This window comes from Cladophialophora yegresii, assembly GCF_000585515.1.
Source record: "Cladophialophora yegresii CBS 114405 chromosome Unknown aczIN-supercont1.6, whole genome shotgun sequence".
Taxonomy (NCBI): Eukaryota; Fungi; Ascomycota; class Eurotiomycetes; order Chaetothyriales; family Herpotrichiellaceae; genus Cladophialophora; species Cladophialophora yegresii.
In genome coordinates, this window is record NW_006913050.1 from 643,946 (window position 1) to 670,442 (window position 26,497).

Sequence of the window (26,497 nt, forward strand, 5' to 3'; positions counted from 1 at the left end):
CTTCTTACAACTTCGATGATGCTGCAAGCTTTGTTGCTCGCAACTTCACATCTCTCGCCTCCTGACGGACAGCCAGATCGAGCATGACCTCCTCGCTGCCACCTCCCACGACATGCACGCGCACATCGCGGCTGATCTGTTCGATTCGAGCACCTCGGCCAGTCTTGGAATAGCCAGCTCCACCCATAATCTGCTGTGCCTCGCGACAAACCTGCTCCAGACACCTGGTGCTCATAACCTTCAACAAGGCCGTCATGCCTCCCACATTGACTTCCTTGCCTGTGACACGGGAAGTCTCAATGATGAAGCAGAGTTGCTCTAGGAAGGAGTGTGCGGGTTCGATCAGCAGTCCGAACGTAGCCACTTTCGACTTGATGCCGGGGTGCTCGATCAATTTCTTGCCGAAAGTCTTGCGATCGCAGGCGTAAGCATATGCGTCCTGGGCGCAAACTCGAGCTAGACGCAGTGCAGCGGTCGCCAGGGACAGTCTCTCGGGATTGAAGTTTGACATGATCAATTGGAAACCGTGGTTCTCTTGACCGATCAGATTCTCCACAGGCACCTCAACATCCTCGAAAGTGATGAAGGTCGAACCTAAAGAGGCTTAGTGAATACGCATATAGCTGGAAAGGGATATCATACCGCTGGCATTGACACCCTGATTCTCCATCCGTCTGGTGGAAGCGCCTTTCGCCTTCAGTGGGACAACCAGCAAGCTAATACCCCCGTGACCCGGCCCGCCTGTTCTAACGGCGGCCGTGCAGAAATCGCACCAGATGCCATTTGTAATCCATTTCTTACTGCCTGAGATGGGTGTTAATCCATACCAGGTAATACCCTGGCCAGCTTCACTCACCATTTACGATGTATTTGTTGCCTCTCCGCTCGGCCGTGGTCTTTATATTGGCCACATCACTTCCCCCATCCGGTTCAGTTATCCCTAAACAGAACCTGATCTCCCCTCTCGCAACCTTGGGCAGCCACTTCTGTCTCTGCTCTTTCGTCCCAAATCTACTGATCGGAGGACATCCAATGCCGTTTCCACCTCCTAGTCCCCAGATCGGTCCACACCACCCCAGCCTAGCAAACTCGTCGCCCACAATCACACTACACCAGGTATCCCACTCAGCAAAAGGGATACCAGCGGGTTGTTGAATACCGCCTGCATCTGCAGGATCAAGCACGGGGTGTGTGATCGCAAACCCCAGTTGGCAGTGTCGTAAACGAACGCTCTCGGGGACTTGACCCGCTATTTCCCACTCTTGCGCGAAGGGAGCGAGCTCAGTGTCTACATAGTTGCGGACGAAGGCGCGAAGACGATGGTGTTTCTCGGTGTAGTACGGGTTCGTTGGCAGGTCTAGCTGAGGGAGCAGTGGCTCAGAGAACGGAGCTGGGGCGGTGGGAGCCATGGGTTGATATGCTCCTATGCGGTGTAGACAGCTAGGAAGCTCTGAGCTTCCTCCTGATTTCGTCGCTACATCTTCAACATTAAGGCCACCGAGGGTGAATGCTAGAACCGCGGGGAGAATTGAAGTTGGAAGATACGCGCCGAAAGGAGCCTCGGTCAACTCGGCTTGGCAGGCTAGTCCCAATGGAGAAATATTATCTTGGCAGAGCTAGTCCCACTGTAGAAACAATGGCATCATCAGACATGCGATCTCTCCACGCACAGGTCTTTACTCTATCCTCCACCATCTCACCAGCTGTTAAGGTCTAGACCGTACAGCTGCATTCCATATTAGGAGCTGGTTGAGGGGCGCTGTAACGATCTGCGGGCTCCGTCCACTCTACTGGGATTGATCAACAACGCATGAGTCCCAATGGGGTGAACACTGTCTGATTACTGCCATTTTCGGCAGCACAAAATACGTGGACGTCGGACTAGGGTGTCACATGCCTTGAGCTCGCGTTGGCATACCAAGATGGAGTCCTTCAGAGAATTCGTCGCAAACCAGGTGTCAGTTAACGCTGGCGACGACCGTCCAGCGCATGAAGGAGATCAGGCCACCAACGATGTTAGTGGAACAACACTGAACGACGATGCGCCTTCGCAGAACGTCAAAATAGAGGATGGCCTTCCTCGTGCTTTAGAGGTCAACAAATCCGATTCAGATGAGACGGAGAAAGTCGTGCCTCAGAAAAACCCTCATCCGAGTTTATCGAACAATCCTCCCGATGAGCCACCGCTGGCACCTGGCCAGAAGGATGTCGACGATGAGGAGGATGAGCTAGATCTTTCCAAGTCCTTCCATCGCACCACGATCCCATCTCCTACCGCACTTCAACGCAACAAGGGTGCTTTGGTCAGCAAGGTAGGAGATGAAGGGGTCGTCAAAATGCACAAGTTCACCCTCCATGAGACCGCAAATTACTATTACATTGTCGGCTCGGATCTTTTGGACTCTGCATTCCGGATCTTGAAGATTGATCGAACATCAGAACCAGGCGAACTAAATATCACAGAGGACGACATCGTCTACACCAAGAAAGAGACGCAGCAAATTCTCAATGCCATCGACGAGGGTAATCGTGCCACGGGCGGACTCAAGGTCAAGACCAGCTTTTGGGGCCTGCTTGGTTTCATACGCTTCACCGCGCAATTCTATATGCTGTACGTGACTAAACGAAGTCAAGTGGCTATGATTGGCGGGCACTACATCTACCAGATCGACAAGACAGAAATGATGCCTCTGGTTACGGCAGCGTCTACACGAGCAAAGACAGAACGGCATCTCGAAGAAGCACGCTTCGTCAGCATCTTGAACAACCTTGATCTCACGAGGTCGTTCTACTTCAGCTACTCTTACGACGTCACACGCACGTTGCAGCACAACATCATGCGCGAACGCCAGGCGTTGCAGGAAGATCTGGTCGCACCCCACACCCCCGACCACAACGACATGTTTGTCTGGAACCATCATCTTCTCAAGCCTGCGAAGGAAGCCCTGAAGAACCCGTATGACTGGTGTCTGTCGATTGTCCATGGTTACGTCGATCAAAGTGCCTTGTCAGTATACTGGGGAAGAGTGGTCTACGTGACGATCATTGCACGTCGATCAAGATTCTTCGCCGGCGCGAGGTTCCTGAAACGGGGCGCAAATGATCTCGGATATGTGGCAAACGATGTCGAAACGGAACAGATCGTGTCGGAGATGTTGACGACCTCGTTCCACTCCCCTGGACCAATGCTATTCGCGAACAACAAGTACACCTCACATGTGCAGCACCGAGGCAGCATCCCCTTACACTGGACGCAGGATAGTACAGGCGTGTCTCCGAAACCTGATATCCATCTCAACGTAGCAGATCCGTTCTTCAGTGCTGCGGCGCTGCACTTTGATGACCTCTTTAAACGATACGGCACACCAATATACGTGCTCAACCTTGTCAAAGCCCGCGAGCGGACTCCTCGAGAGTCGAAACTACTTAAGGAGTACACAGTCGCGGTGAATTACCTGAACCAGTTCCTCCCCAGGGACAAGGAGATCCTGTACCACGCCTGGGACATGAGTCGAGCGTCGAAAAGCCGGGACCAAGACGTCATTGGCAGTCTAGAAGCGATAGCCGAAGACATCCTGCCGAAGACGGGATTCTTCCAGAACGGCAACGACGAGGAATCCGGTCTCAAACTGCAAAGCGGCGTTGCACGAACCAATTGCATCGACTGTCTCGACCGCACCAACGCAGCGCAGTTCGTGATCGCGAAAAAGGCCCTGGGCTATCAGCTCCAGGCATTGGGCGTGATCGAGGAGCCGTCGGTCGAATACGACTCGGACGCCGTCAACCTGTTCACCCACATGTGGCACGACCACGGCGACACGATTGCCGTGCAGTACGGCGGCTCGCATCTCGTGAACACCATGTCGACGTACCGCAAGATCAACCAGTGGACGAGCCACTCTCGCGACATGGTCGAGAGCTTCAAGCGGTACTACAACAACTCGTTCATGGACGCCCAGCGACAGGAGGCGTACAATCTCTTTCTGGGCAACTATGTGTTTGCGCAAGGCCAGCCGATGCTCTGGGACTTGACGACGGACTACTACCTCCATCACTCCGACCCGCGGTCCATGTTCGGCAAGCGCCGACCCAGCTACCGGCACTGGTATACCGACGCGTATCTCGAGTCACCGCAGATGCCGCCCTCGCTGTGGCCACGAGAGCTCCGCGATCGGCCCCTCGCGTACTTTGACGACTACTGGATCGAATACTACAAGCCGCTGGCCATCTCGTCGTTCCGCAAACTGCATTCCTTCAAAATGCACTCGAACCTCCGATACATACCCATCAGCTCCACGTCCGGGGGAAAGTTCGACCTCAGCCCATTTAAGGTGCGGACGGCCAACGAAAGCGACGGAGAAGGAGGACACGACAACAACAAGCGCAAGGGCGTCAAGATAGTTGCCCCGTCGGACGTTAATTCGACCGCCGACGGACGTGTGGAGCCCGCGCAAGTTGAGCCGACCCCGACCCCGAAACCGAACACGCTGGGCCCCTGGCTCGACGCGCAACAGCAATTACACAACACGTTGACCCGCCGGACGAATTACACGGGCATCATCAAAGAGGCGTCGTTTGAAGTGCAGTCCCCGTCGGCCGTGCCTCGCGTCCCGAAACTGCCAGCCGCAGGGAGCACGGACCTGACCAACAGCTCGCTGCTGCTGAGTCCGCCGACCAAGGAAGAACTCGCCCTCCAGGCGTTCACCTCGCTGATCACCTCTTCCCTGAACCCCGCGGTGCGCCAACTCTCCGAGTACGAGCGCTACGTCACGCATCCGAGCAAGATCCCGCTGATCACCACCTCGGTGACGGACTATTCGGCCGCCCCGCTCGAATATCTCGAGTATTTGTCCAAAACCACATCCTCGCAAAATCCCGCCGAGGCGTACCCGCAGGACTCGATTCTGCGTCAATATGATGACGAGCGCGGGGCCGTGACGTTGACCATGGACGAAAAGGCCGAGGCCAGCCTGGAGGAGTATTGGGAGTACGTGCTTTCCGGGAAAATGGAGGAGCCGCTGAGCGTGACCGAGGAGGAAGAGATGGGCGGCAAGAAGCGGTATAAGGCGTATAGGAAGTGGTTGAGGGGGAAGAGTCTGTTCAAGCAGAGACCCGTGATGGGCGAGGACGTCGATGGAATTGGTCTTGATTGACCCTTGACTGAGCAGAGCGAGTAATGGGGTTTTTCTCTTTTTGGTTTTGTCGCGATAGCCGTCTTTACGATACCCGAATAGATTGGAATAGGTTGGAAGGAGAGGAATTGAGGGCGACGTTGATTGGTTATACGGTTCCTGCCGTGTTGAAGTGTGAGTTGCTTGAGTTGCTTGAGTTGCGGGTTGCTCCGGACGACGTGAGTATTGTTGAAGTGTGAACGCCTTTGCAGCGAGAGTCGCTTGAATCGTGAATCGCTTGGCCGGTGAGTCGTAGAGTTGGACGATCATCAAGACTGCGACCCGGAGATCGTCTCCCTGGCTGTGTACTGCGACTTGATGTGTACCACGTAGTCAAGCTTTGCAGCGCACCTAGGCAGCTATTCGCCCCAGCCATTATGCCTAAGTAAGGCGTCGCCGCTGCCTCATCGAGGCTTTGCGCTCCTTTTCGGGAGGCTCTTGTTGTATTCCCCTGGATCTCGAGCCATATTGTTTTGAAGGCGTCGGAGACCTTGTAATGCCGGAGCTTGGTCTCTGTGAAGAGGACTTGTAATGCTGAACATGTGTCTCTGAGCGCGCATCCGTGTCTACAGTGCCAGAATCATCTCTCCGCGAGATTACTACCCAGCACTTACGACACTCCCCCTTGCTCCAGTGCCGACCATTCGCACTTATACTTGTTCCTCTGCCACCTCAATCGCCAAACAAGGCCCTCAAATCGTCTTCCTCCTCGACCAGCGTTTTCTTGACCTCGCTCCACTCATTCGGGTCGACGATCTCGCCCAGCGATTTCACCATTCTCCTTAACCGCGCCATGATGTCTTCTAGGTGCGTAGCTGACGCTGCAGTCTTCCCAGCTGGTATTGTCTCCTTCTCATCCACACAATTCACCCAACACCCAATCAACCCTCTCAGCACCTCGGGCCACCATTTCTGCTGAATCCTCGCCCTCGCGACATCACAGACACAGTCCACGACGTCCAAGATCGCACCTACCATATCCGGCGCAGCTAACACAAACGGATCCATCAACGAGGCCCTCAGCGTGGGCAAGAGGCCCCGGAGATGTGTGACGGAGTGGATCCCCATTCTGGAAAAAACGGGTGGGATCTGCCTTAGGAGCAAGACGGTAAGGGGCACGGAGATTGTGTTTGAGAGGGATCCAGACCCTGCGTTGCTCGACGCGGACAAGTGTGCCAAAGACGCCATGATTCCGTGTCTGTAGACTAGCGTGAGCATGGCCTGGTAGGGGATGAAGTCGGCGTCCTTGGCAACGTCTGACCCTGCCGACGCGTCTTGTGCCTTGGCTTGAATCGACGGAGACCCAAGCTTACGCATAAGCACCACGAACCGCGCATCCACGACGCCCAAAAACGCAGGATACACCTCCCCCAGCAGCGCCAGGCTGTCCTCCTCGGGCGTCAACGTAGGGAGAGTTAGGAAATTCGTCCTCAAAGCGTCAACCATCACATCCGCTAGCCCCGAGCGCTTGAGAATTTCGGAATGGGTGGACGTGAGGACTTCGCACAGCGTGGCCAGAAACTTGCATCCGGCGGACTTGTACGGCGTGGGCGCCGCATCGTCGATCATGTTGAGGATAGGCGGGACGAGGAGGTGGAAGTGTGCTTCGACGGTCCGTCCGCGGAGAGTATCCTTGGGAGTGTCGGCATCCTCAGCAGGGAGGGCCGAGTAGCTGGTTAGAATGTATTCCAGGAGCGGTATTGTCAAGGGGGTTGATGTTTTCCAGGGGGGATCATTGAAACCGGACCCATCAGACGTGTCTAGAAACCGGTTGGCAATTGAGGCCGGGGGAGCGGCTACCTGAGATTTTCGCCCGGTGGACGTTAAATGCGGGTGTCTCGTCCTTGTGAATAGAGGTTTGATGATTTGCGTGAGGAGGTCGAGAAGAGTGGCTGGTATCTGCTCGATGGTGGAGGAGTCAATAGTGGAGATGATGGCGTGGGCTTTGTGACGGAGGGAAGTGGTATCTGGTGGTTCAGTTTTCGGTGTGGGTTTTAGGGTAGCTAGGATGGCGTCTCTGTTCATGTTGGTGTCAGACAGAGGAGAGTAGGTGAGCTATGTAGTATTGGCTCGACCAACAGTGTCTCAGAACGGAATGAAGAGAGAGTTGCGATGAAAAGCAGACCTTTCGAAGTATGGCAGCAAGGCGAGTAAACCGCAGCCAATCAGAGATCCGTCTAGCCAGCCTTGGACCGCAGCCTTGTCGACTGAACTGTGCGGCGCAGCTTTGTGGGAGCAGCCTTGCATGAGAGATGTCTACGCCCTACGCCCTGGTTTGACTTGGTCCTGGGGGTGATTATGGAAGGATCTTTCTTCTTCCTTTCTGTCCCCCACTGCATCTTATATGCCTCTCCGAGAAGCGCCAGGGACAAAGTGTAGTCACAGCTAGCATCCATGCGGAATGCTGTTTTCTAAAGGTCAGTCTACATGGTACCGATGCCCCGTAAGATCAGGACCACCGGTCCAAAGAACTGCTTCAAACACCCGTAAGATAAAACCGTGGATCTATTTCCTCTTTCCTCTCTACACCGCCCTCAATTCGTCCTGAAACCCCATCAACCGCGTAATCCTCTCACTCACGGCCGTCCTTCTGGCCGTCAAATTCTGGTCCTTCTCTGCGTCGACGGCTTTCGCGAAGAAGTCTTTGTCGACCTCGAAATCGCCGTGGAACAACTTATGCAGCGGGCGGAGGAGGTGCCTCTCGACGACCTGGATGACGACATTGTCGATGAAGACATCGCGGGCGACCTGGCGACAGCACCACACAGTCAGTATGCTGAACTTCTTTCCCTGAAGGGGAGCAATCGCAGAACACGGGAACACAATGCACGTACCTCGTAGTAGATGATCATGCGCCTGCCCATTTCCTCGGCCGACTCGGCGCGGCTGTCTTGCGCGAGGACCCGGTCCACGTGCGCAGGGGTGTATCGTATGGGGTTCCCGCTGGCATTGAGACTGGCGCGTCCTGGCGTGCCGGGGGTCATGGGCACGGCATCTCGCTCTTTCTCCCACCCATCTCTCCGCTGCTCCTGAGCATGAGAGGCGGTGGCGTTGGTCTGCTCCAGATACGCCGACTCCTCCTCGGTCACGCGATTAATCATGGCAAACATCTTGTTGGCCCGCATCTGCCGCGCGCGCTGTTCGACGCGCTTACTCTGCGTCTGCGCGGGCTGGCGACGATCGTCCTCGATGGCGCGCAACTCGTCCTCCGCTTTCCTCTTCTGCGCCTCGAGCGCTCTCTTCAGATGCTCTTTGATCGCCTGGGTGACTCGCTTCGGCAAGCCCGGTAAGTGATCCTGCAGGACGTGGTCGATGATGTGGTCGACAAAAGTGCCGCACCGCTTGTGCGCGCGTTCGAGGTGCTTCTTGGCGATCTCGTTCCAGGGCGCCGAGTGCTTCTGGAACAGCAGGTTCATGCGCTTGGGGTCGTAGCTGTCCTTGAGCTCGCGGCCGCGCGTCGACTCGAGCATCTCCTCGACGTACACGCGAAAACTGTCCCTCTCGTCCGTGAGGCTGCGCGCGCCACTGGCAGATCGCAGGCCGTGGCCGTTCGTTTCCACGTCGCGCGCAAACTCCTCGTGGTCCTCCTCGATGCGCGACCGGAGGTAATATTCCGGTGAGCCGTCCCAGTCGGCCGAGCCGTCGTACGTGCCGTCGACACAGCTCTTGGCTTCGACGGCGAGGTCGGTCCGTCTGTCGCAGAATCTGGACCAGATCTGGTCCGCGTCGGCCAATTTCTCGTTCAGGTCGTCCCGCTCTTTGATCGCCTTCTGGAGTCGACTGTTGATGTCGTCTTCGATGATGGGCAGTTGGCGCCGCGCGTGCTCGTAGTAGATGCTCCGTAAACGGCCCTGGAGCGAATGGATGCCCCAATGCGCCGGGTCGACCTGCTGCCATTGTCGCGCCGGGTCCGTGAAGAACTGGTGTTCGGCCTCGTCCCGTTCGCTCATCGACGTGTCGTTGCCTGTTTCCCGCACTCCGCGGTTGCGAAGGACATGCCATCCCTTGGCGAAGTTGAATTCGGCCAGTCTGTCAGGGAGGTTCTGGGCCTTTCGGATCCAAAAGTCCTCGAGTCCAGACGGCGACTCGACGAGATCCGGTTTCGTGATGATGCCAAACGTGCGCTCCCCTGTCGGATCGACTTCCTTTGCAATCGTGAGGACCGACTGCTTCTGCGGGTCGAGATTCGCTTCCACCACAGCCAGAATCAATGTCCTCGGCTGCTTGATCCAGTCGTCCACGATCTGCTGGACGAGGTCGATATATTCTCTGCCTTCATTGTGGGATGCAATCAAGCCGGGCGTGTCGATGAGTGTCAGCGGTTGCTGGTCTGGTCTCACCACCTCTACCTTGAGGACATCGGCGGAGAATCCTCCACGACCGCCCAACAGAACGGACTCTGCTTCCTTCACGAGCTTGCCCAGCTCCGTCAGCCGTCTGGGTTTGAATCTGACATTCCGGAGCCGGGCCTGATCGTCGGGATTCCTGGCCGCATCAGGAACTATCTGAATATCAATTGATTCCACATTCCCGGGCCGGAATCTGAGTCTGGGGAAGGAAGTTAGCAGGTAATTAGCATCTCGAATGAGGGCGGTTGAACTTACTCGGTCACGAATTTGGTGCATGTAAATTCTCCTCTCGGGAACGAAAGGCCACTGATCGCCTCCAGCACCGAGCTCTTACCGGAGGACTGGCTCCCACATACGACGAGCTGCGGCAGCTGTAGTTCCCTCTGCACATCCAGATCCTTGAGTTTGTCAACGAGGTCGAAAAGCCGTCTTTCCTCCTGGCTCTGCAGCCCTCTTAATCTGTCGCCTGATGGCTTTGGGACACTGACGTATCCGTTCATTGTCGAGGATTGCGAGTCAGGCGAGTATGATCCTCGGCCTTGCTGATATGCCATTCCAGTACCGTATTATTGCAAGGCGGCCGAGATATTGAAAGATCCTCTATCAACCCAGCCCAGTCGGTGACAGAAATCGCACAGGCTAGATCAGATGAACGGTATCAAAGAATGAATCCGAAGGAGACGGTCCGGACCAGCAGGCGAAAGGTACATAAACGTGCTCGCAACACAAGCAAGCGCCACTCTCAGAATCAAGGGTGCCTCCTCAGCCTCATGGCGGAAACTCCGCCCTATTGCGCGGGATCCTACGACAGTACTCGCACAGGCAGGGCAATCTAGACTGTGATTCCTGGCAAACCCTGGGCCCAAACGGGCAATGATCAAGACGGCGAAGGGCAGAAATGATGATGCCTGGGGAAGGCGACGTACGTCGCACTATCCACGACAACGACGTGATTGGTCGAAACCAGAGAGCAAGCGAACTTGCCTCGGATTGACGGTGGCGAAGCAGCAACGTGGCAGCCTATACAGCAATCACCGTCGAATCGCAATCCACGACTGATCGGCTTTGTGTGACGCGTGCGCCCAGAAGGGGCACAGGTGAGCCTCGGATTTTTGCACATCTTGCTTGACTCAGACTGAGAAAGAGGATCGCCTGCTACGAGTAGTCACCTGTGGCTCGGCTTGCACGGATTCCGCCCATCCCTTGCGCGATCGGTTGTACAATGCATCTGATGCCTGGACATCATGTTCCAAACCCTCGCAAGCTGAGGCAGCACAGTTCTGCCGCGCGAGTGGCGTTACTAGTATGGCTTTTCAGCCCAGCCTGATCCAGATTTGCTTTCAACCGCAGATGTAGAATAGATGCACATTCACACGCATGTGTCTGCCTGTGCACGGCCTCTACACTGTGCAAAGCAAGGCAAGGCAAAGCGTGAAACTTGCCTCTCGCTGCAGAACCTAGGGGTCGCACGTCCTGTCACACTCTTCTGGTGCTTTATTCGTGGGGCACCAACATTTCTTGCGGGCGTCGCATCCTCGCCGCTTACCAACTACTCTGCTACTTCGATTCTTCTGTTTAATATCGAAGTCGACGAATCTGTGCCTACAAGTCCGTTATCCTGTGCCCCGAGATCACACCATGGCCGACATAATGGACGTCATGGACCTCACCTACTGCGAAGGCGCCCGCCTCCTCCAGCATTCCCACGCCGATATAGGCTCGATTCTCCTCCAACGACCCAACGGCGGTCTGATCTGCCAGCATTGCTATCTCGTCGTCGCGGACGCCAACGACGTCAATGCCATTACCCCAGACCAAGACTGGGCGTTGCTAGTGAGCTGCCACGTCCAGGCATGCGGGTCATTGCACGACAGGCGGGCCGCATACTCGTGCTATGCTTGTCTCGAGACGGGCAAGGCGTCCGTGGAAACGACCATGGCGGAACTGAAGGCGCATCTCCAGGTTTGTGAGTTGATCAGGGATATCAGGCTCAGTGGGAAGTATAGGGGACAGGTCCAGGGGTACCCGACGATGTCTTCCCCTGTGAGCAGGGGAAGTGTTCGAGAGCCTGAAACCAATCCGTTGTCTACAGCAGCAGACATGGATTCAGCAGCCTCAAGACATCGACCTGACAGGACGAAAACAGCACAAAGCCTCATCAGTGCTCGAGACGCGCCATTAGACCCTTTCGCTCACGCGCAGGACGTGCCAGGCACATCGGCTCCACAATCGCACGTTGAGACGCCCCAGGAACACAATCCACCGCTGCCGTCGCGACTGAAGTCGAAGGCTCCAACGAATGCAGAGACAATCTACAGCCCTCCGATGGTGCGGCGACCTGAACAGCCCGTTCAATCGCACACCACGCGTCAACGCGCACCGGACATGTACAACATCCCGGGCGGTTTTCCTGGTCCTAATGCTGCGGCAGTCGACTCCCGAACATCGTCGTTGCATGACCACTCGTCGACGGTGCCTCGAAGAAAGGAAGTCCGAACGGAAGTGCCAGGACCCTCACAGGCTTCCTCGGCTGAGACCAAATCGTTCCCAACAGCACCGAGCCGTGCGCCGCCCGCTCCGCCAGTATTATCATCACCTGCACCACCGCCGTACCATCAAGGCAGAGACACGCATGGAAGCGTCCAGCATTCTGTTCCTGTGGGTCCACAGAGTCCATCATCCAACACGAACACCGGGCCCGATCCTGTCAAGATCCAGCAGCTCGTGTCGTTTGGGATACCCCGAATGGACGCAGAGTATCTGCTGAGCCGGACGGGAGGAGATGTGAATGCTGCGGCAGAACTCCAACTCTCAGAGATGGGCAGTTTGAACGGTCATGCACGCGAAACTGCTCCTCAAACTCCGCAGGGTGGTACGTTTTCAGCGCCGCTGGGTTCGAATCCGGTGGATAGGCGAAATCACTGGCGGTCAAAATAACCGCGGATTCCGATATTCGAGGTGACGCTGCGGAGTCATCTCACCAGCAGTTTAGGACCAGATGTCCGACTACCTGAGTGTGAGAAGAGGCGGGGATTGCTGTCATAGGGAGCGGGAACCAGACTGACTTCGATAGTGGGTCATGCATTCTGCTCAAACGTTCAGCACTTGCAATGATCATGGAAACGTAGTTTGCTTAAGAGATCATCATATCCATGTACTGGATTGGCTTTGTTTGGAATTCCGGTGACATTCATTCCGTGTCTGCTCAAAAGCAAGATCTGTGGGTAAAGCAATACATCTTGTTCTCCGCTGCCCTAACCAGGTGTTGAGGATGTTTCACGTTGTGATTTCTCGCGTTTATGTTCACAGCCGATTCATATACCGGGAAGAGCCTTCTGTGGCAAGTCGCGCAATATGGATAGTTGGCGTCAGTTCGCGAAACATGCTTCAATGTACACTGGGTGGTATCCTCACCCCGACGTGGGTGTACCTGCAATAGCCGTATGCTCGACTTGGTAAGATCGGGAGGTTCGTGGATAAATTCGTTGGGAGAAGCTGGGGTCGCCGTAGCCTTGTTCATTTTATCAACAAGTTTTAGAGGATACTAGCCTCTGCAGCGCCGGAGAAGATTCTGCACTTCTCATATGTTGTCAAAGTGATTTGCACCGGCTGAGAGTTCGATCTTCATGGTACGGGGGCCTGTCAGGACATTTTGAAGACGTCGACAAGCTGGCTGTGGTTCAGATATGGCAAGTCTGGTGGGCACTAGGCACTTTGATCTACCAAAGGCCCCAGCAGCGTGGCGCACTGAGCAGCTGCACGCGGAGTACACTTGTCTCCATTCGATAGGATCATATTGTTACGCAGGGTTGCTGACCTCGCAAACTGCCCTTTCGAACACTTGCGCCTCTCCATGGGCGGGTGATCAAGTCTTGTCGACGAATCTGATGCCCAATGGGGGCCTCCGGGCACTGTTCGAAATGAAACCAGTGAATGAAGACTTAGGCTTCATGTGATACTAGACATTAGCGAGGTCAGATGCTCACAGTTCGAGGTCCTAGCTGTTGTAGTCAATGGAGGAGACTTCATACGAATAATAGTAAGCGGATCGAGAATCAAAACCTTTGGGTTTGGCACTAATAGGGACCATAGCTGTCAGACACGTTTTTTCTCTGGGGCATTGCCTTGTCCAAGAGGTGAATGATTTTGCCAGACGGGATAAAAAGACAGCCCGGAACTCATTCACGCCTCACTGACGCGCCCTCATCCGGCGACCCAGCCACCTACAGCCGTAGGCAATCCCCAACCTGCACCACTCGTACACGCTTACAGGAGCAACCCACGCATACAGGAGTAACCCACGCATACAGGAGCAACCTATGCACACAGAAGCAGACTCGTAGCGTCGTCACTGCGCCCTTCCTACCTTATCATATGGCCTGTCATGACTTCTGTATGCACATTCTGTTACCGGCCATGTCTTGCCAGCAGTCATCTCGGGGAAAAGGCGGTGTCAAGTACTCCTTTATATTGTGAACCAGGCTCACCCACGGTCCGTGTTGTCCGTGTTGGAAGTCGAGGATATGAACATTCTGAGAATATAAGAATGCACGTTAGCTATCCATACCATCTTCACGGAAGATAGGGTATTTTTTGGAAATAGTTTGTGGAATCGTGTGACGTCGCGAAACGCCGGTCACTGCCCATTTCCAATGTCACGGCCGGTAGTTCGTAATCGAAGCTGATGCCATCGTGAGAGAGGATGTCGCCTACTCTTACAATCTGTGTATGGATCCTCAACCATGATCCAAGGGCTTGTCTACAGCGAAGCGCTGCTCAGGGCCCGTACACGCAGGAAGCTGCGTGACAAAGACGGTGTTATCATCCAAGCCGATCAGAAACCTCTGCGATCAGAAACCCCTCCAATCACTTAACCCAACGAGGAAGAATTTCGCGTGGAACACTGCTCCGATAATCACGGTTGACAAGCATCCTCAATCTCGAGTCCAGAGAGGATCGCGCCAAGAGGGTCCGGGTGGACTGGACAGCATCCAATCTTGCAACGGAAGAATCGAACTGCGAAGTGAGGAAAAAGGCGAATGCAGGAAGGGTAGCCGTGACAAGAAAGGCCGATAGCGTGCACTGCGAGATAGCGCAATGCATCACAAGGTAAAGAAGTATCGATCGCGCCGATAGGTGTAAGGTGTACTGTGTACTAAACATCTCATCAGGACGGCCGCAGTTGTCGTCCGAGTACACTGTGGACCTGCGAATGTGGGATAGCATGAAAATCAGCGGAACCTTCATCAACCTCACATAGAATAACCTTCCCAACACTCATATTGCATAATTACCCGTACCTCGCGCCTCTCGTCCCTCCCCACAATCTCAGCGACGTGCGGATGCGGATGACGTCTTCCATTTACTGTGGTACCTCGTAAGCCACATCCGCGGGAAGGTGTGGAACGCGGCCGGACTCTGGGCTTGTTCCATGTTGTACGTATGGGTACTCGTACCTTGTAAGGCTGGCGATTGAAGTGTCAATGAAATGTCGATGATGTCAAAAGCCACACCCCTCCAGCCCACCCCACAGACCCCGCCCGCCCTCCGAGGCTGGAGAGTTCCGTCCGATACGAGTAGTCGACCCGCACGAGTGCCCCACGCAGCCGCCGTCGATCTTCAAGCGAGCGACATCTCTACTTTGGTAGCTCGAGGGTACCACAGGACGCATACTGTGTAAATGGTACGGTGGAGGTTGCGTGGGCATGTGGCACCAAGCCAGCCTTGCGGATGGTGTACTGTGTGCCCGTAAATCCACAACATGTATTACTGGGCTTACTGTATTCCGTACTCGTACACACCGTGTACTGCGTGGGATGTTCGTCGTGTCCTCACGCAATGGACAGCAGCCATGCCCACAGATTGTAGGAGCTGCGAACCTCGAATATCGGTAGCGTTGGTGGTACCTACACAGTAGTGCGAGTACTGTTACCGTGTACTCCGCAGAACTTGTCGGAACGTACGAGATCGGTCTACGCCGAGTTCATTAGCGGCGGCATTGAGGTGTACTCAGTACGGCGTAGACCTGGGCTGGGATGCACGGAAGGTTCGAGCACCTTTCAAGAGCATGAACTTTGTGGGGTAGCCTTGGACGTCTCGAGCGCCATTCGGACTGCGTACTCGTACTGGGTACCCGGGCTCGCACAAGCTTCGGATTACCAGAGCTTCTGTCCCTGAGAGTTGCCGGTCAGGGATGCGGTTGCGACCTACATAGTACAGTAGCAGGAAGGTTAAAGGACAAGCTTAGGTATCTACACAAGTATGAAAGCGATGCAAGTGGCGACCGTAACAAGTGGCGCACTGCAGTCTGCAGTGAGCTACAGTATTGCCAGCCTTGAGGGACTAAGAGTACAAATACTGGGTACAGTACGGAGTACCCAAGCACCTTTGTGGGAATTTGCATGTTGTAATTCAAGCAGACGCACGATTCTCAGGACTCCTCTGGTTCGATGTGTACTGGTTTGATGGGGTGAGCAAGTTTCTCTGCTGTACAGGAATCGTTGCAGCTGTTGCATATCAGGTTTTAGGGTCGCACGTCGGCGCCGTGTAACCTCGGGTTGAGTCAAGGTACTCCATCCGCGGGCCCTCTCTACCCGCGCTTGTCAAGTGGCGCTGTACCTCGTAGTATTTTCACCATGGGAAGCTGTGCCCGAACTTGACTCCGAACCAGCAGATCAGAAATCATAAGTCGATGCCTGGGTATCACGTGATGATTTGCAGGAAGGTAAAAGGTTTGGGTTTCATAGACATTAATACATTTCTCATGCTTCATTCACTGCAGCTACTTAGTAGTGTCATGTCATTTCTCCCCAGTAGGGTTTCCGCTGCTCCACTGGCAGCTCAGAGTCAAAATAAACTCATGCGCCCCCGGAGGATATTCTTGTTTGTTGGGCAGAATTTCGTCATTTCCCCATAGCAAAAGTAAGCGCTCCTGACTCAAGCTGATTTTCTGGATATCAGCGCTTTCTGTCGGGCTCTTGACGCCTCAACTCTCGCAGGTAGAACTCTTGCGCTTGGTCAGCACGCCGTAACCCATCAACGATTTGTGGCCCCAAGTCGCTTCGATTGGTTGTCGGTTACCAGCACCGCCACACTCAGCGGGGTAAACGAGCAAGGTCAACCCCGCCAGGAAATGGGAGCTAATTTTCCCGACGTGAGTTGCTGCTGCAGGACCTGATTCGATGGCCAGCATCCTAGGTGTTGGCGCAGGCCATACCAGCTGAAGTCCACAGAAGAAACTTTCTGTGAGGGGTATCTTGGATCGCAGTCTCCTCGAACGGTCAAGGCAAAGCAAACACACATTTCAATGCTGGTCGTTCCCGGAGGCAGAACAAATCAGGTCGTAGATAGTACATGGGTAGGAAAAGTGGTTAGCCCGTGTCCGTGGTTTCAGTCGGTTGGCAGCGGAGTGTGAACTTCGAATTCTGCTGACCGGTTGAATTCTGGTAGGGGAGGGTGTAGCATTGGATCTGCAGCTGAATTGGAGAAGAAGTTGTCTGGCAAGGTAGGCAATCCTGAGAAGTTCATCTGTTGATAGTCGGCAAAATTGGTTCCCGTAAGTGCCAGCTGCTGGTTGAAGAATTCGTTGCCGAGCGCTGTCACATGAGCTTGGATCTCTTCTGGCGATTTGCACCCATCGCAGTTTGCATGTGCAACAAGGATGGCATTCATCTGTTGGATCTCATCTTTCAAGCGCATGACCTGGTCTTTCAGGTATGCGTTCTCGACTGCTTTGGTTTGTGAGTCCCGTTGGAGTCTTTCAGTCTTTTCTTTCTTGTTGATGCGACACTTTGCAGCTGCCAACCTATTCTTTTCGAGCGACTGTTTCCTTTTCTGGTCGTCTGGAGCGCCATCTTGCTCATCAGGAGTGGATGCCTTTCGCGTGGACTTGCGCTTGCGGCCTGCAGTAGTGGTCTTCGTGGGATTGGCAGAAGCTGTCTCCGCAGATTTGGTACGGGGCTTGCCTCTCTTTCGTGGTTCTGCGGGCAGAGTCTTTGGTGACAATTTCTCATCTTTGCTGAGTGTGCTGGCTGTAGAGTTGGATCTTGGAGGAGTCATCTGGCCAAATCGCGAAACTGCTGTCTTGGTGTTGGGCAACGTGGATGCGATAAATTTGTCCACCTCGTAGATATCCATATTGACCAGGTTCTCGGTGGTTGGCTTCAGCTCATCCTCACGTTTGAACTCTGGCCATTGCGACGAATAGTCGTGGGGAGGACTGTAGACCGTGTAGTCATTGTGTGCTGCATTGGGCCTTGAGGGCGGGTCGAATCCAAAGTCATCATCTTGAGCAGAGGCATAGCTGGGCGCGGCAGGGAAATGATAGTCCCTGAAGCTGTAACCGTCAAGGTCGCTGATGCTAGGGGTTGCTGAAGAAGCGCCAGCTGAGGACATGCCGGAGTGACTGCCTAGAACGGCCATGACGGGGGCGCCTGTGAGCTTCGATTGCCAAAGGTACTGACGATAGCAGAAGCGTTGATGTTGGTGGCGTTTCCTAACGGACTAAGAGTCGCAACTGGCGCTGATGCTGGTAGTGGCGCAGGCTCGGATGCAGACGTTGCGTAGTGCAGTCCGTTTGGCGTGAGATGTTTGACTGGATCAATTTGGAATGGTGGTACAGGAATGGGAGATTTTTGGTTCTTTTAGAAGGAGGGGTATGAAATCGTTAAGAGGGTGCCTGGGAGAACTATCCGGGTGTGTGTGGGCGAGCTTGAGTATTATTTGGATCAGCAGTCGCCGAGAGAAACGGTGGGGAACTCGAAGGAAAGATCCTGAGTGAAATCCGGTGAAGGGTCAGGGCTGAAAATAGTGAGGCACAGGTGAGGGTTGAGCGACGTGTTTGATGCGGTGGACACGCGGTGGGCTAAATGAGCCGCGGTCGTTGAGAGATTGTACACAGAACACACGATCGGGAGATGCCCTAACGGTAGCGCGGCGGATTTCCCAGCCGGTCTGGGTGGTAAACAGCGGATAGGATGGGGCAAGAGTGGCTTTAACCTGGCTTCAAGCGTACGAGGTGCGAGACGGGCGGCGGCGCTTCGCAGGGGTAGAGTGGCTGACCCGTGTCGGAAGGGAATAGCGAACGGAACTTGATTCCATGCAGGAAAATGTCTGCGAGGGACGAAGACGAGAAAGGAAGTGTGCGGGAAGCTGCATGCAAATCAGCGACGACAAAGGAATCTGAGAAGACCTTGGAAGCGGCTTTAGTGTCCTGGAATGGTATCTGCAGGATTGCCGATGGATCGTTCTGCGGGGGGGGTACAAGGGTGAGTGCGACACAGTAAGGTCAGAAACTGCTGGTCCATTCCGATGCACGAATTGAAGGACACTAGGTGGTCACTGCTTGGGATGACCTGTTCACGTCTATCGGGGTTCTGTGCCTGCATCTACACAGTACCAGTACCTCCCCTCAGCAGCAGCTTGATCGTCGGTGGAGTTATCCAGATTTCTGGCGTGTCACGGCCTGCGCTGCAGGCATGGGAATTGTTAAGATACCCATAGTAGGGCAGATCAGCAACCGTCTAACGCCCCCAGGGCTGTGGGTTCCGCCCAATAGGAATGCTTGTGAGATCGCATCGCCGATCCCTTGGAATTCAGAATCGGTGATCGCCGCTTACATAAAACAGGAGCTGTGCCAGATCTCTGGGCTACGTCAACGTGCAGCAGACCTTCTCGCTACCTGCCCTGAGGCTCTTGCGGTCCAGGGTTTGGACCGATCGAGTAGAAGAGGGGCTGGGAAGTCACTTATGGACGAGGAGACTCTTTAGCTTTTCAGCTGAAGAAAAAGAAGAAATAGCAGTTACAGACTCCCAAAGACTTATTCTTCTCGAGAAAGAACGTAGCTGAACACTATGTCATAGCCAGGTACGTCACTACACAGTACGCTCGTCTTCATGGTCTCCGGGCCAAATATCCGGGGGCAGTCTCATTCTTCGAATTGGCAGCCATGTGGGCAAAGGGCCCGCGGTAATGGGTGGTGGCATGTGCCTCACCCTCGCGCCACCGCTTATTCTGTCCCTGGCGGCTGTCGTGGCCGACCCATTCCCACCCCAATCAAAGCACAGGTAAGCCAGCCGGATATGTGATCCACGGAGCGACTTCTCATCGGCGCCACAATGGTAATACCCCAGTTTTGATCAGAGCCATGCCGTCATATTAAACGGCACCCAGGCGAGCCACGGCGACTGTACTCCGTATACTGTGTATACCTCGTACCACAGTACTCGTGCGAGTTGCGAGTACCCAATACGATACGGAGTGCATGCTCGTCCAATTACAAAAATATGGCCAGAAGCGCGAGAACCCCGGCACCCGACGCGACCCATCTCAATTGCCAGCCGCTTATTGTAACGGCATCGCCGTTCTGGGTGGAGGTGGCGTTACCTCCACTGGCTGTGGCACTGGCGCTCGATGAGCTTCTCGTCGCGGAGGCACCCTGGCTTGCGCTAGTTCCTGCGCTTGTGCTGCTGGCGCCATTACTGGGAAAAGCCGTGAGTGTGATCGGGATGAAAGCTCTGGTGGGGCGTTAGCATCAGACGTGATTTTATTTTATCCGGTAGGGAGAGCCTTGCAACGCGCACAAGTCATTTGCAATACGGATTACTCACATGTCAGATGAGGAGAGTGCCGTAGTAGACACAGACGTGGTGAGTTGCGTGTTGAAGGACGCATCGGTCGCTGTCAACGAGTCATCCGTTGCTGTGTCGCTTTCGAGGTAGCCTGCTGGCCCAATGTACGTCTGTGCACATACAGCGGCTGTCGTTCCCGTCACGGCGCAGTCGAGCCCCAGAGTTAGCGAATCGAATGTCTGCGTGTATACGAGCGTTGACGATCCGAATGTTGCTGTGACTTGTCCGAGGCCGAAGCCACACTCAGTGGAGTCCTCGCCCTCAGGACAACCGAATGCAATGGTCGTTTTGGTAGCATCCTATATTGAAATGTCAGCATCTGGGGAATGGCGACGTTCAGAGTGGAACGGCATACAGATGCCACGAGAGAGCCCACAAGCGATTGCTGATCAGTATCTGGGAGGAAGACACTAATGACGGAAGACGTCTGAGCGCTAACCATGCCAGCAAAAACCAGCGCTGTGGCAGCAGTTCTTATCAGGCTGGCCATTTCTGTATACTTGCTTCTTTACACTGATTTATGCTTGACCTCAATAGTAACGAGAATGAGTGATCGACTTGAACGGATGTGGAGAACAACGGAAGCCGAACAGAAAAACAGCAACAGCGTTGCGAGAAGGGCCCAAACATTTTTATTTTATCGTCAGGCATTTGGCCGTCGCCTGGGGCAAGGAGCATTCTTGGGAGATTGGCATTCATTCCACTGAGTGGTCGAGGTGCCGTTGCGTTTCAGGACATTTTGAAACTTGGCCCCTTCGGCGAAGAGTCGAACCCCTCAAAAGGGTCAAGTGTTGCTATTGGACCTCAAATCAGACGATTCAGGGGCGACTCGATGGGGGGCCCTTGACTGGCATTCCGTATGTATGCCGTAGGAGGAGACAGATGTTTTCGGTTGGCACGGACCGCTTTCGAAGCCAATGCGTTGAGATGAGCATCCCCTGTCGGAGTACTACAGTAACCCGTGTTTGTCCTCAGGATACGCAGTATAGCATCACGCCCCTTCTCTAGCCGGTGGACATCTACAGTAGCAGCTTCCCAGACACCCCACCATGAAGAACAAACGGCGTCAAGCAAGGTACGAGCTCAACCTACAAGTACAGCACCGTCTTGATGGACAACCCTTCAGGCTGAGCACTGCTTGAAAGACGCGATCTCCAATGCACCGGCGAGGCTCTTACCAGAAAGGAAGCTCGGTCGAAAGTCTCTTTCGACCTTCAACTGTCGAAAATAGTCCACCAATATGGGGCTCTAAAAGTAGAGGCAGGAGCTTCTGACTATTGCTACTCTGTACAGATAGTGCAGCATCCTTCCACGCGCCGCGGGATCTAAAGGCGGGCTTGAGACTCGCCATTCCATCTAACTCCCTTTCCGTCACTGGTAGGAGCAGTCTTGCGAGCTAGAACGTCTTGTACCTTTTCTCGCACCCCAGCTTTGTTCTTCCACTGCTTCAGAACTTCGTCTGCAACCCTCTTCGGCCCTTCATTCCCTACTTGCTTGACCGCCGCCTGGATGTCAGACTCCCGTGGTAAAGCGAACCGGGCATGTGGGTAATCAGTGTACCGCTGGTCACGAGCACCCTCGTGAGGATCAACCAGCTGCAGAGCCTCGTGAAACCCGGGCGGTTCGAAGAACGTGTCGACATCTGCATTGGACACATCTTCCAGCTTCGCGGGATTCCACTTTGGCTGTGTGGGAGGCTTGTTAATGAGCCGAGCGGAAACTCCCTCGACGAAATCCGGATGTGCCATAAATCTGCTGGCGATCTTGTGTTCGCGTACGAACGTCTCGCTGATATTCCAGTTCTTTCCTTCTCTTAATTGGCGGAGTGTGACACGAAGACTGGTTGGCGATCTGATCGAGATGGTTTTCTGGGTTGCTTTGGCCCACTCGGCAAGGTATTCATCAGATGACTTGGTCTCCTTCTGTAAAGCTGCAAGGATCTCTTCTATAGTGTCAAACTTGAAGATCCGGTCGATAGCTTCTCGAAGAGGGCCCGTCAGGTTACCGTGTTTGGCGGCTTGGTAGGAGTCAGGAGACGGCAGGCTGCTTGTAAATTCGGAGATGGTCGAGTTGATGAGTTCCAGTCGTTCGTTTAGATCTGCGTAGTCCTTAAAGACAAGTTCGGAGAGGCGCGTGGTCATTTGTGCTAGTACGGAGCTGTCGATGTAATGTGTCGCAATGCCCGCAAAGAATGCCTGCACGCCATGAAGTCGCTCGGAAGTCAATGCAAGGTATGTGCCAATCTCTCCATCAAGACGAGGAAGGAAGAAGCTCCCTCCAACGTCAGGGAAGAATCCGATGGTTGTCTCTGGCATAGCAAAAACCGTCTTCTCAGTAGCAATCCGGAAAGGCGCATGGACCGACAAGCCAACTCCACCACCCATGGTGATACCGTCTAGAATGGCAACATACGGCTTGCTGTACGTTGCGATAAGGTGATCCAGTTGATATTCGAGGGCAAAGTAATCCGACGACTTCTGCTGTCCTTCTGGCCCATTCTTGTTCTGTAGAGCAAGCTCTGCTACATCACCGCCTGCGCAGAATGCCTTGGGTCCAGCGCCGCTGATCAATATCACGTTTGCCATGTGAGACTTCTCCCATTCTCGAAGCCGGGGGAGGATCTTTCGAGCCATTGAGCCGTTGAGCGAATTGAGTTTTTTCGGTCGATTGAGTTCAATCGTGCGGACGCCGTAGAGGGAGTTGAAGAGAACATCGTCCGGGTCGTCCCCGGGCAGTTCCTTCGGCATCGCGCCGTAAAGGATCTTTGTAGAAGACATCTACAACACAGTGAGCACAAACCTCAGCTTTCTGCCGGAGTTGGAACGTACAGCTCTTCGGCCGGCGGCCAATCCACTGGATTGGGCGTTCGATCTCGCTGCGAAGCTTGCTGTCCTTGCCGCAGTATTAGGTATAAGAAGAGATGCCGCGTATCTTGCGCAGCAGGCCTTCATGTCGAAGCTCAGACAGAGCGTAACCACGCAGGATATGTTGCCCAGGTCGATTGCGTCGGCAACTCTTGGGCAGCGGACGGCTATTTGGCTACTTGGAACGAATACGAAGTACGGAGTAGCCTCGGATGTTTTCTGGCGATCCCGAAGGGAAGGTAGACCGACAGGGATAGCGACCGGCACCCGCGTCACGTGCTCTGTCAGTGCGGGAGGCGAATTTGGATATTCTGAGTAATACAAGTCACTTTTTCTAAAATCTTTAGAACCTTCCACCTTTGCCAGACCTCCCTGCTGAGGCGATATCCTCGAAGCCGTTCTTGTTTTCAAAACATCTCCTTGCTTGTAATTCTAGCATTAGGCCTATATCCACCCTTACCATGTCGATGGACTTGGACGCATCAGTCGCCCTCCCTTCAAGGCATGCGCCCCAAGCAGCGACTATTCTGTGCTGCAACTGTGGCGTGCCCATAGATGGGACCGCTTCGGCAGGCGCTCTATGTTATGACTGCATCAAGCTGACGCACGATGTATCAGAAGGGATTCAGCGGGAAGGAGTTCTTCATACCTGCAGAGATTGCGAACGGTGGTTACACCCGCCCTCACAGTGGGTATCAGCAGCGCCTGAAAGTCGTGAATTGCTTTCTCTGTGTCTCAAGAAACTTAGAGGCCTCAACAAAGTCCGGATAATCGACGCCAGCTTTCTATGGACGGAGCCCCATTCGAGACGGGTTAAAGTCAAAATCACTGTACAGCAAGAAGCCTACGAGGGAACGATTCTGCAACAGACCTTCGAGGTTGAATATGTGGTCGCTTTCCAGCAGTGTCCAGAATGCGCAAAGTCATACACACCCAATACCTGGCGGGCCTCAGTACAAGTTCGGCAAAAGGTGCCTCACAAACGCACCTTCCTGTATCTCGAACAGCTCGTCTTGAAGCACCAAGCACACAAAGACACGATTAACATCAAAGAGGTCAAAGATGGGCTCGATTTCTATTTTGCTCAGCGCAATCAAGCTGAGAAGTTTGTCGACTTCCTCACCTCGGTCGCGCCCGTCAGAGTCAAGAAGTCCCAGGAGCTGATATCGATGGATGTCCACACCTCGGCAAAGTCATACAAGTTCACCTTCTCCTGCGAGTTACTACCGATCTGCAAAGACGATCTGGTCGCTCTACCCATCAAAATGGCCAAGGCCATCGGCAATATTGCACCACTAACGCTCTGCTATAGAGTGGGCACATCAATCAACCTGCTCGATCCTACTACATTACAAACAACAGATCTACCGACTTCCACTTACTGGCGGGCGCCGTTTAAGAATCTAGCGGATGTTGGGGAGTTGGTGGAATTTGTTGTTCTCGACATTGAGCCGACCGGTCAGCAGAATGGTCGGTTCTTTGGAGCGGAGGCCACAGTTGCACGTGCTTCAGACTTGGGCATGAATGACAAGACCTACTATGTCAGAACGCACCTCGGTGGGGTACTGCACGCTGGAGATTCAGTACTTGGCTATCATTTGACGGGAACGAACTTCAACAACCCTCAGTTTGAAGAGCTGGAGCAGAGCAACAATCATTCGTCTACGATACCAGATGTGTTGCTGGTCAAGAAGTTCTACGCCAGGAAGAAGAAGCCGAAGTCTCGAAGTTGGCGCCTGAAGAGGATGGCCAAGGACGAGGGCGAACTCCTCCCGAAGAAGGCCGACCAAGAGAGGATGGATGCGGACTACGAAATGTTCTTAAGGGATGTGGAGGAAGATGCTGAACTTCGGCAAACACTAGCATTGTACAAGGCCAAGCAGCAGAGGAAGAAGGATGCTGACGAGATGAGCATGACGACGGCGCAGACTGATGATGAAGTGCCTAAGATCAATATGGACGAGCTGCTGGATGACTTTGAGGACTTGGATGTCAATGACGACGAATGAGTAGACGCTTTCATGTAACTGGAGCAGGCTGGGAGGCACAGTCACCAGCATTAGGTGCCCAATTTACTCTCCGGATGTCGACGATCATGGATGGCCAGGAAGCCGTCACTGGCACCTGTAACGTTCATCGACCGTACTCTGGGTCTTTTATTGAGCAAAACCCAGGTTGGCCTATCTAGTCACCAGGCGACTGAACATATCGTCAGTGTCCTGCACTTCACATGCACGTGAGCCACCACTATGATTGTCGAGTAGATGCCTTAGCAGCTTTCCTAGCACTCGTAGCTAATCAAAACAGTAGCCTTCCTGCACAGCTTCAAGGTTATGTTGTGGCGTTGAGCTTCCACCACGTCGCTGGGTGTGTAATTAGGTACCTACTAACACAATCTCAATAGGTGCTCGCCACCCACTCACCACTCCACAGGAGTCCGTTGCCAGTATGACGTAATTGCTCGAATCTCGTCGACACATCGGCCACATCAAAGTAGATTTAGTATGGCCGGTCAGATGAGTCAATGAAGCTATCCTCGTGTCTTCCACCTTCGGAAGAGTATGCCGTTCGCTTGCAGGCACCCACAGACTATTAACACGTGTCTCTTCAACTTGGGTCCTTTGTGTTGACCTTGTAGAACACGCCCTTTGAGCTGGACTGAGGTCGGAAGGCGCTCGAATCGCCTGGCACCTTTTGCCAAGAGATGGTAAATTCACATCGAGCGCACCCCGCATCGGGCCTAGGGTGATGCCGCCCTGTGCTCCACCCAGCCGCGCGCGAGTCAGGGTGAGACGGGTGAGCGATCACCCGTGTCTCACCGATCGTGGGGACCATTACGCCTTGCGCCTTGGCACCGGGGGGGTAAGGTTCGGTCTCCGGCTGACCTTACAATTGGCCTCTCAGGTCGACGCGCCGTAATGGTTACCACGGTTACTCGCTGGTTCAATCAAGCTGCAGGAATCACTCAAAGCATTGTCGTGGATCCTATGCTTTGAGGCTCGCTGCTGGCAGGAGCGCTTTCAGTTTGAGTCGAAACGACTCCTACAATGATACGAAGGAGGCAGAAGATATATGATAAAGAGACTCTTCCTTTCGCTGCTTTCGTAGTCTTCTATTCTTCCATACAGGTTTCTCTACACTCCATCCTATCCAGTCGCGGGTCCCACTCGACCGTCTCAACCATTTGACTACTAGGAGTAATTAAAGGTATGCGAGCATTTTCTGCCCGTCCTCGTTGCATTCCACCTTCTCCAGGTAGTTTTGATAGTGCAGTCTGCAACTCAAAGCGCCGCGTTCTGGAGACTGCTTGCCGCCGTTTCGGAGCGCGATAATCTTCTTGTCATCTATCTACTTACTCTTTCTTTTCCCTTGTTCTGACGGTCCCGTTTCTCCTATGGGTCTATTATATACGCCTTCCTCTCTGTCTATTAGGATCTACAATTAGCCGCTATCGATGTAGACCATCTCTAGCAAAACCCCCCGCT

General features: G+C 54.0%; 9 protein-coding genes across 9 annotated transcripts; 3 read left to right on the plus strand and 6 right to left on the minus strand.

The window, feature by feature from the left end:
- Positions 1-4: 4 nt before the first annotated feature.
- On the minus strand, positions 5-1,409 carry A1O7_08235 (acyl-CoA dehydrogenase; the record flags this gene model as incomplete). Its single annotated transcript, XM_007762228.1, has 3 exons — positions 5-594; positions 643-800; positions 853-1,409. The coding sequence occupies 3 exons, from the start codon at positions 1,407-1,409 to the stop codon at positions 5-7; spliced, it is 1,305 nt and encodes a 434-aa protein (XP_007760418.1).
- A 513-nt stretch (positions 1,410-1,922) lies between these two features.
- A1O7_08236 (uncharacterized protein) lies at positions 1,923-5,153 on the plus strand (the record flags this gene model as incomplete). The annotated part of the gene is made up of 1 exon (XM_007762229.1): positions 1,923-5,153. One exon carries the CDS (start codon positions 1,923-1,925, stop codon positions 5,151-5,153), a length of 3,231 nt encoding a protein of 1,076 aa, XP_007760419.1.
- A 690-nt stretch (positions 5,154-5,843) lies between these two features.
- On the minus strand, positions 5,844-7,196 carry A1O7_08237 (uncharacterized protein; the record flags this gene model as incomplete). Its single annotated transcript, XM_007762230.1, has 1 exon — positions 5,844-7,196. One exon carries the CDS (start codon positions 7,194-7,196, stop codon positions 5,844-5,846), a length of 1,353 nt encoding a protein of 450 aa, XP_007760420.1.
- A 498-nt stretch (positions 7,197-7,694) lies between these two features.
- A1O7_08238 (uncharacterized protein) lies at positions 7,695-10,020 on the minus strand (the record flags this gene model as incomplete). Its single annotated transcript, XM_007762231.1, has 3 exons — positions 7,695-7,919; positions 8,006-9,719; positions 9,776-10,020. The coding sequence occupies 3 exons, from the start codon at positions 10,018-10,020 to the stop codon at positions 7,695-7,697; spliced, it is 2,184 nt and encodes a 727-aa protein (XP_007760421.1).
- Positions 10,021-11,158: 1,138 nt separating this feature from the next.
- On the plus strand, positions 11,159-12,457 carry A1O7_08239 (uncharacterized protein; the record flags this gene model as incomplete). Its single annotated transcript, XM_007762232.1, has 1 exon — positions 11,159-12,457. The coding sequence occupies one exon, from the start codon at positions 11,159-11,161 to the stop codon at positions 12,455-12,457; it is 1,299 nt and encodes a 432-aa protein (XP_007760422.1).
- Positions 12,458-16,909: 4,452 nt separating this feature from the next.
- A1O7_08240 (uncharacterized protein) lies at positions 16,910-17,941 on the minus strand (the record flags this gene model as incomplete). The annotated part of the gene is made up of 1 exon (XM_007762233.1): positions 16,910-17,941. The coding sequence occupies one exon, from the start codon at positions 17,939-17,941 to the stop codon at positions 16,910-16,912; it is 1,032 nt and encodes a 343-aa protein (XP_007760423.1).
- A 1,852-nt stretch (positions 17,942-19,793) lies between these two features.
- On the minus strand, positions 19,794-20,638 carry A1O7_08241 (uncharacterized protein; the record flags this gene model as incomplete). Its single annotated transcript, XM_007762234.1, has 3 exons — positions 19,794-20,034; positions 20,128-20,447; positions 20,504-20,638. The coding sequence occupies 3 exons, from the start codon at positions 20,636-20,638 to the stop codon at positions 19,794-19,796; spliced, it is 696 nt and encodes a 231-aa protein (XP_007760424.1).
- An 835-nt stretch (positions 20,639-21,473) lies between these two features.
- On the minus strand, positions 21,474-22,895 carry A1O7_08242 (uncharacterized protein; the record flags this gene model as incomplete). The annotated part of the gene is made up of 1 exon (XM_007762235.1): positions 21,474-22,895. One exon carries the CDS (start codon positions 22,893-22,895, stop codon positions 21,474-21,476), a length of 1,422 nt encoding a protein of 473 aa, XP_007760425.1.
- Positions 22,896-23,473: 578 nt separating this feature from the next.
- Positions 23,474-25,021, plus strand: A1O7_08243 (nonsense-mediated mRNA decay protein 3; the record flags this gene model as incomplete). Its single annotated transcript, XM_007762236.1, has 1 exon — positions 23,474-25,021. The coding sequence occupies one exon, from the start codon at positions 23,474-23,476 to the stop codon at positions 25,019-25,021; it is 1,548 nt and encodes a 515-aa protein (XP_007760426.1).
- Between the last annotated feature and the right edge of the window lie 1,476 nt (positions 25,022-26,497).